General features: G+C 36.3%; 1 protein-coding gene across 7 annotated transcripts; it reads left to right on the top strand.

The window, feature by feature from the left end:
- LOC109235722 lies at nt 1839–5845 on the top strand. Of its 7 annotated transcripts, none has more exons than XM_019401939.1 (6): nt 1839–2314; nt 2514–2928; nt 3034–3691; nt 4356–4425; nt 5291–5374; nt 5458–5845. In XM_019401939.1, exons 1-4 carry the CDS (start codon nt 1965–1967, stop codon nt 4373–4375), a joined length of 1443 nt encoding a protein of 480 aa, XP_019257484.1. In that variant the 5' UTR covers nt 1839–1964; the 3' UTR covers nt 4376–4425; nt 5291–5374; nt 5458–5845. The 7 variants fall into 7 exon arrangements, with proteins under 7 accessions (XP_019257484.1, XP_019257483.1, XP_019257482.1 ...); XM_019401938.1 differs by having other exon boundaries at nt 5262–5374; XM_019401937.1 differs by having other exon boundaries at nt 5178–5374.

Raw genomic sequence — 9477 nt, 5'->3', positions numbered from 1 at the left:
AATTATTGAATAAATTCAATATAATAAAAGCTTGTTTGCATTCAGGCATATGTCCTTAAATTTGGTCAATGTTTGATATCACATTAATTGGATCAAAGCTTTATAAAATCTCAAGCTAGGCCGGTGCAAGAATGGTAGATATGCTGATGTATAACCCGGTCCATATACACCCTACATCTAATTGTTCCTTTGCTTATGTGGTAGGAAAAGAACCAAGATTTTGCCTTACCGGTAAGGTGTAAAACTGCAATCTCCAACTTTTCTTCTGGATCAAGAATGTGATTATACTGGAAGTATCTCTCCCCTTTTCTCAACCACGCGCAGGGATCAATACATTCGAAGAAAGAAAACTCAAATTTGGAGCGTTGATTGTTCTGAGTTATTCCTGTTACTGTATCAAATTGATCTCCTATGTGTGATCGACTTCCAGAAGTTTCCAGTTGAAGATTATTCATGGGTGCACTGCCCATAATACCATCCGTATTAGGAAGAAGCCTCTCCATCAACTGTCAAGCTTCCTACTCAATTTATCCAGTTTTGAGTCATGAGACTCAAACTTCTTGCTAGATTCCGCTATATAATTTTGTAGTTGTGTTTCCACTTTCTTAACACCTTCTTCAGTGGATTGATCTTCTGGGACTGTCATTTTGGCCAGGAATGGGCTCTGATACCAATTTGTTATGGCTTAAAATTGTAATGAACAAACTCGAGAAATTATAAAGGCAATTCGACAACTGGAACTTTTATTGATTGCAATCAGTTTGGGTTACAAAGAATACAATCTCAAATGAAATTACAATTAACATTCAACTCCACAATGATAACTCAATTGACGAATTCCTGAAGAAGAAGAAGAAGAAGACGATAAGAATAGAGGTTAGGGGAAGGATAGAAGAAGAATCTGCATAGAACAAAGAAGAGAAAGAGAGAGAAGGTCGTTCGAAATAGGGTTGTGCATGGATCGGATCAGATTTAACACATTTGGATTCGGATTCCGAATTCTACAAAATGCAATCCGAATCAATATCGGATCGGATCGGATTTCAAAGTTTGAATCGGATCAATATTTTGGATTCCGGATCGAATTATACGTTTATTAAGGCTATTGCTAATCTAATCGGCTAATGCATCTGCCTTATCTGCTTCTTCTGTGTTCTGTGCTAATACAAACATCTCTTTGCTTTTCATACCTTTTATCAGCATTGCATGTCTAAGAAAATATTTCTCTGGAGGTTCAAGTTGTTATGCCTCAAAGTTGCAAACTCATACGTATATTTTCTTTGTAAAAGAGGCAATACAGCAAGAAAAATTGATGTTTCTGCAATTATGAGGGTATTATGGTGTCAATATAGCTAAATCCATCAATTGTAAAGGTAATAACTTGGAGGAAATGTAAAGGAAGTACTAACTATCCGAAATTAAAAGCTTGGTATTTATACATGCCTTAATAATTTCGGATTTCGGATCCGATCGAGTTAAAATTGTACCAATTCGAATCCGATCCGAATATCCGAAATTTTAATAAACATAATTCGAAATCCGATCCAAATATCTAAAATTTAAAATCCAACATCCGAAATTGAACAAATCGGTGTGAATTTCGAATATTCGATCCAAATGAACATCCCTAGTTAAAAATACCGGTGTCTGTTGCCTTCAGTTGATTATTTAGTTAGCTGAAATCTAATCTCCACCGTTGCTTCTTATTTTTTTTAGTTGTAATCTACATGTCCAAATTTTATTATAACTTGCCACCTGTATTAATGAATCTCCTACATCACGCCACGTGGCTCCTCTCGAAACACCTAATATCAGCTCTACTTTCCTAATTTCTATTCTCAATTCTTCTCAGATAAGCCTAATATACCTAACAAGAAATTAGTGATTGATACATGCAATTAGTTTTTCTCAGAAGGAAAATCAAACTGGTTGAATTTTGATCGATCTTGGAAAATTGGGTTGAAATGGATAATACAACCGCATCAGCTGATGAACTGCTAAAGAAGTTCCAAGAACTGGAGGCAGATCATGCCCAATTGAAGCAGGAGATGTCTAAACTCATGATTACTTACGATCACAGGTCACAACAGCCGCCTCGTTGTAGGGCTGGTGGTGGTTTTGATGGTGGTGCTGCCGCTGTTTGGAAAAGCGGGTCAACTTATTTGTCACCATTGAATAGTGAAGGCGAGGGTGACAACAGTAATGGTGATGGCCATGCTGCAGTGAAGTTTACTGATAGACACTATTTGAATATATTACAGTCAATGGGACAAGCATTGTATATATTTGATATCAACTATCGTATAAATTACTGGTGAGTAATTGAAGTAGACTTCGCATCTTTTGCCTTTTCATTTTTCTTTTGTTCATTTAATTAGCTGAGTTTGCTTTTTAGTTAGGCCATGATTGCTGTTTGTTCAATGTAACATAGGAGTATAAGTTGAGCTATTGTTAGACGTTGATTGGTGTTTGTCATGTTTTTCAATGTCATTAATTTGAGCATTGTTGCTCAGGAATCGATCTGCTGAACGACTATTTGGTTATTCTGCTGAAGAAGCTCTTGGACAAGATACCATTGAGCTCTTAGCTGATGCTCAGCATTATGGTGATGCTGCTTACATTATAGACCTAGCGGTAAAAATGGGTGAGAGTTGGACTGGACAGTTTCCAGTTAAGAATAAGCAAGGAGATGGATTCTTAATCATTGTTACAACTAGCCCTTTTTATGATGATGAAGGTACTTTTGTCGGAGTTATTTCTGTAGCGAGTAATGCGAGGGATTTCCAAGAAACAGGGTTTGCATCGATGGAAGTGAGGCAATTGGAACCTGATGCAAGATTTAGAGCCAGAACCCTTGCTTCTTCCAAACTTGGACTTGATCCCCAGCAGCCCCTGCAAGTTACCATTGCCTCCAAAATTTCTAATTTGGTTAGTACTCACTTTGTTTGGATAGTTGCCTGGTTTTCTTTTTGTTCTCTTTACTGTCTGTATACAAGGGTAGGCATATGCTAATATGACGAAATCTCATAACAGGCCTCAAAGGCGAGCGACAAGGTTAAGTCAAAAATAAAGACAGGAGACAGCAGCGTGCTTTATGAAGGGGGGAGTGGAGATAGTCATTACTTTAGCCGTGCATTTTCTGGTGCTGCTCTCTCAGATCACAGGGAACATGCAAATTCAATTGGAGCGAGTACGCGTTTGGGAGATTTTCATCCTTCTCCCGTTGGATTATTCTCTAATCTTGCAAAAGAGGAACATTCTCTGGGGAAACACTCAAGCTATTCGGGGGATGAGAGTGAGGGAAAACAAGGGATTTGTAAGGCTATCACCTTGAAGGCCGAGGCATGGATGGCGAGGAAGAGCTTACCATGGCCATGGAAAGGCAACAATCGAGATGTGTCAGAGACAGAGAGTACGAGACTTGTACGGGCTTGGCTAAACAATAACCATGAAAATGAGATAAATTACAGTAACAGTTATAATGCATTAAAACCAGACAATCAGTTTATTGATACTAACTGGACAACCACCAATGAAGCTTCGGGATCATGGTCTACTTCATTTAATGTCAACAGCACTAGCAGTCCCAGTAGCTGCGGAAGCACCAGCAGTAGTGATGTTAATAAGGTGGACATGGATACCGACTGCCTGGATTACGAAAGCTTGTGGGAGGATGTAACAATTGGAGAAGGTACTTCAAATTCCTTTTACAGTTTAAATTGTCAAAAACAAGTCTAACAGTTACTCCAAACTTGATCATAGAATTTTTGGAATCAAGCTTATGCGCTTATAGCGTGGTACTGCAATGGCTAAATTCTGGCCTCTTGGTCCTATCATATGGATGATGTCTAAGCCTACTCTAAACCAGTATTGGTGTTGTTAATTACATGAGGTTTCTGACACTCGTCTTTCTAATCAACGCTTGAAGACTAGATCTTACTGGCTATTTTTCTAGAGGGTCGCATAGTGGTTGATGTTGGTGCTGGTAGTGGCATTTTGTCATTATAACATTATTTGCAGCTCAGATGATCTGTTTGTACCAATGCATCTTGTGCTTTTCGATGAACGATATCAACCATGGCAAAGCATGTTTATGCCATAGAAGCTTCTGAAATGGCCGAATACGCCAGAAAACTGATTGCTGGAAATCCATTACTGAATGAAAGAATTACAGCAAGTGTTCTTTTACTTGTTTAAGGCGACTCCACTTAGTATGGGATTGAGGAGGTGTTGATTTATTGATTGTACTCTTGGTTTTTTCCGGTGTCTTTTCCAATGCTATCTGACATATTCATATAGTATCTTGGTAGTGCGTCTTATGTTTTTTTGTTGATGTTTCATCTATGGATGTTTAGGTAATCAAAGGAAAGGTTGAAGATGTAGAGTTACCTGAGAAAGCTGATATTTTGATCTCTGAGCCAATGGGTAAGCCTGTCTAGTTAGTCTCATTTTTAATTCATTATTTGTTCATGTTAACTTCTAAGATGGAGCATTGTGTATACTTCGGTCGTGCTGCAAGTTTGCTAGAACTTTAGGTTATTCCCCTGGATTGACGACTAAAGTTCTGCTTGAAACATCACTATAGCTATATCAGTGGTAATTATTTGATTTTCAAGAACCTATACTATTAAAGACGGAGAGTATATGGAAGATTAAGACAATGGCAACATCTGATCTGATGAATGCAGAAGTGAAGAGAAGATCCATTTTGCCTATGTGCTGGGAACATTTCCGATTGGCTATAAAAACTGAGAGCATGAAACACAAATATACATGTTCAGTAGCCAATACACATCCTAGTAACTAAGTTTCACACGTAGTACAAATTGAGTTGCATTTTAAATTTGTATTGCCTGATTGTCCACTATTTTCCTTATAGGGTGAAGATTTTTCAGTATTTGTCGTTTGTTATATTTTGTTGTCGTATCGTAGAATCTGAAGTCCTATATTACTGCAGACAGCTGCAGCTTTTGCCAGAAACTGCATTCTCAGATGCATATAAGATAATCATGAAAGAACTTTGATATTTTCCCGTGATGGGGTTCAGTGCATTTCATTTACAAGTGACTAATAAGTACCTACGACTTAAAGCAATTTTGACTCACCTTTGCTGCTGCACTAAAGCTTCCCTTGTGCAATTATTTTACCTTATTTTCGCACTATAATTTTCGACAAAGGGATTTCAATCTTCTCAACTGACATGGTATGCAACTTTACTGTTTCGTCCAACAACTCATGTGGTTGTCGCCCGTCTTTCCAAGAATTGGTGAAGAAACTTAACGATTTGCAGAGGGAGTATGTTATTCAAGCCCCGACAGCAAGCAGCACTGCAGGACGTAGCAGCCATAAGGAGTATGTTATCCAAGAATTTGTGGTGCGCTTTCATTAACTGTTCTTCTACGTTAGACCGAATTTTTAGTCTGTAGACGATTGAAACGTGTCCTTTTTGAATATCAGGCACACATTTGATCAGAAGAGATTGAAATTTGAAGCTCTGTACCAAGTGAAGACTGAAGACTCTAAATAACAATAGCCAGAAAGTTGCCTGCTCCCTAAAAAGTGTTTTATTAGCCATTTGTTGTGATCATTCTTCATGTTTTAGACTCTCATCTACTCTCTAGCCGAGGGTCTATCGGAAATAGCCTCTTTGGCCTACTCTCCCCCTACCCCACTTGTGAGAACTTACTGGGTTTTTTTTTGTTGTTGTTGTCGTCGTTGTTGTATTCTTCATGTTTTAGACTAGTATTTTGTACTCCCAAGTGGATTCTAAGCATTTTTGTAATTTTGTTATAAGAGACAACTCCTATATATGAAAGAAATGAATACATTCATTGTTATTCCTATAGCTGTCCATAGTCTTTTTGGATTGAATTATCTTTTTGGAATAACCCACATGATAATTAGGGTTTAACTTAAGTACATTGACTGCAAAATTTTATATACTATTAGGTATTAGGTCATTTAAAAGCTAATTACTGGTTATTGTCGATATTGTCGATCTTATGCTCAGCAGGATTTTCGCTAAGGGTTTCAAAAGAGAAAAGTTAAAAATTAAAGATACTATGGCTAGTGGGAATTGAATCAGTGACCAAAGGTTTTGAATTCCTTGATCATTGAGCTATGCTTTTGCATTGTGTCAAGGGGATCCAAAATATAATAAAGAGAGGTACACAACAGACTTTGTCTTATATATATAATTTAATTTCTCGACGAAGGAGGTTTGGGCAAACTCCTTTTGCGGGTTTGGGCAAACTCCTTTTGCGGCTCTAAATCCGCCCCCGTGCATGAGTTTGTAACCTCAAAAATAAGGTAGGATTGTATTACAATAGATTAACCACTCTAACATTGGCGTTATATTTTTGCATTGTTAGTATATATACGTTTATTATTGGATAATTAACCGAGTGATTTTAAATACACATCCAATGACAACGAGCAGCTGTCAATTTCCTACACCAGAAACTAAACGAGTAATCTTGGGGAGTTGGTTAACTAGAATTCTTACAATGACAAATATTAAAATCTCAGATTGAGACAGATTGATAGAAAAACCTTACATTCCCATTATAATAGGAAATGATATAATTCAATATTTGAAGCACATTTTGGATTAACAGCTTGTTTGGATTATTATATGTGGAGGAAGCAATCTCAGGGTATCAAAATTACATGTAATCTTGAAGCGTAAACAAAGCTCCTTTATTACGTGAGCCTCTAATTCCACAGCAACTCAATGAAATCACCATTATCAGCACGATCATGATTCCCGAACGTTCCACGGTCTTCTACAGTTACCCAAATAATATCAACAATAGTAATTTCGTGTGGGCGAAATATTCTAGGAAAAAGGGGCTGAAATTCGGCCACCATGTACTACTACCTTTAGGTGGAAAACCTGGGTTAAAACCCTTTTCCAAAACCTGTTGGGTTTTCTTTTCCACCAGAAAAAAATAATTCCTTTATTTTCTATTATTTGGCACAGTAGGGACCACAGAATTTTATTAACAAGGCTCCAATTACGGAATAATATCTAAATTTTGAAATTAATATCTACCATAATTAATTACGAATTATTCCATAAAAAATTTGTAATTGCACTCCTTATTCAATTTCGAAATTCATCTATTAAATCTTATTTAACTCCCCATGTTAAGATTCAGATGCTAATCAATTAAATTAAATTACTGACGATTTAATTTATTGATTATTTCCTTTAGACTTTCGTTTAACTTATTTAATGTGCCGGATACAAAATCCACCGGCCGGGTTTACACATGAAAACTTATAAGCTTTCATAAAGGTGTATCATCAATCTCTAAATCGAGACATGGATTCCATCAACTAGCTACTACTTCGCTAATGTACATTATTATTATCCAATTTACCTGGCATATTGACCCACGAAAGAATCTCGCCTTTTAATAAATCAAAATAATAATAATGTACACAGCTAATAATAATTATATCAAGATTAAGAGTATAAGTACATTTAGTGGCTAGAGAGTTTATTTTATTAAGTCAGTATAAAATACTTATCTCTACTTGGTCCGTTCAATACATACACAATGTACTAGCACAAGAAGTTGGAATTAAACCATTCCCATAATCAAGATAAATTATAATTAATCTTGTGTTACAATCATCCATTGGTTTGTACAATTCCATCATTAGATTGTGAAACTCAAATTTTATACTTATAAGAACCGATGATTTAATCTTCCGTGTATAAGCTAAACTCTATACACTAAATCATCTACTATATAAGCAAATGACACAGACTAATATATGATCTATTTAAAACTTTATTAAAATTGAATAAACAATTATACTATAATCCGTGGCGTACGCAGGATTTTTCATAAGCGTTGTGTCACTATTTTAAGAAGTGAGCAAATAAGTAAATTAGTAGCAATATCATATTAATAGCAACAAAATTCGAATCATATTAATAAAACGCAACTCAAGTATATTATTAAACTCTTTATGATGAGCATTTATTTTTTTGAAATGTATTCAAAATAACCTGATTAGAAATTATACTATATTTTGTTGATTTTTTTTTTTTGCAGAAGGCATTAAACCATCTTGGAGACTTGGGATCTTAGCAGGAAATGCGAAGGTTGCAACAAGCCGGCCGGCCAAAGAGAATCAACTAGTTTAGTTCTGATCTGAGTAGGCTCATAATAGGGAATACCCTAACCCTGGGAACCGGGGCCTGGCCATCCTTTGTTTGCGGTCGACGTTCCGGCTTTGTCCGTCGACAGCTGAATTCTTTCCAAGCTAAAGATCCACCCTGTCTTCCATGTGGGGTGTCTAAAGACATACCATCCAGACATGGAAGACCCTACAAGAGGCGTTCCCAAGAGGCCACCGGAAAGGATGACGACTTCCTTGTCGAAGGAAGTGGAATATGTGATGGCAGAACGCAAAGTTAATCGACGTGGTGTCCTAGCTTAAACTTTTTACTTGGTAAAGTAGAAGGTTCTACCGAAGCAGGGAAGCTCTAGGGTTTTGCTAACCAGTGTGAAGTTGAGTTCCATCTTTTCCTAGTCAAAAGCTCATTATTTATTTGATTCCTTAAATCATTTTTAACTTTATAGCCGAGAAGCGGGGTGTAGAAGAAAAAAAATAGCTGAACTAACTTATTGATGACGGGAAGCAAGAGAACATAATGCCGCTACAATCTGCATCGTTAGTCTTGATGCAATGGTTTGGTGTTTTGTTAATACAGTAATACAAAAGGCACAAAACTTTAAAATAAGGAAATGAACCTACAGGGATTCGAACCTTGGCTTTCTCTTGAAAAATAACGCGCTTGACCAAGAGAGATATTTAGCTCATTCCGTCAAGTGGTGTCATTGTAATGTATTTATTCAATTTGAAGTTTTGTATTTTAATTCTATTTCGTAAAATTTTCCGACAAGCGGTGTCACGTGACACCGCTTGGTCTAAGGTAAATTCGCCCCTGACTATAATAAATACTATATCTAAACCAAACCCATAATTAATAGTATACATCCCAACAAATGTTTGATGTCACATTAATTAGATCAATAGCTTTGTAATATCTCAAGCTAGGCCGGTGAAAGAATGGTAGACATGCTGATGTTTCTTTTGTCTAGGTTCGAAAAGGAAAAACGAAGAGTAGCGATAGAGATGTGTTATATAATCCATCTTTAATTTTACTGCTAAAATCACGTTCTTAGAAAATCCTTTTATACAGTTAGACCTTTCTATAACAGCATCCTGACATAACAACACTTCACTATAAAAAACAAGATTTTTCGGAACCAATTTTCATGTTATGTTATAATATACGTTCTATATAATAGCTCTTCGCTATAACATCTAAAAATATTCGGAACAAACGAGCATGTTATAAAAATGTTTGACTGTAGTAAGATTTAATTATAAACATACAAATTATATTTTTCCTTTTTTGTATCGCACGCAACCATGTTATGCATGTAAACATAA

This window comes from Nicotiana attenuata, chromosome 12 (genome assembly GCF_001879085.1).
Source record: "Nicotiana attenuata strain UT chromosome 12, NIATTr2, whole genome shotgun sequence".
Lineage (NCBI taxonomy): Eukaryota > Viridiplantae > Streptophyta > Magnoliopsida > Solanales > Solanaceae > Nicotiana > Nicotiana attenuata.
This window is presented reverse-complemented; position numbering and strand designations above follow the sequence as displayed.

Coding starts and splice junctions, on each gene's coding strand:
- LOC109235722 (XM_019401933.1), top strand. CDS start 1,965: ATGGATAATACAACCGCATCAGCTGATGAACTGCTAAAGAAGTTCCAA. Junction 2,315..2,513: donor AACTATCGTATAAATTACTG/GTGAGTAATTGA, acceptor ATTGTTGCTCAG/GAATCGATCTGCTGAACGAC. Junction 2,929..3,033: donor CCTCCAAAATTTCTAATTTG/GTTAGTACTCAC, acceptor ATCTCATAACAG/GCCTCAAAGGCGAGCGACAA.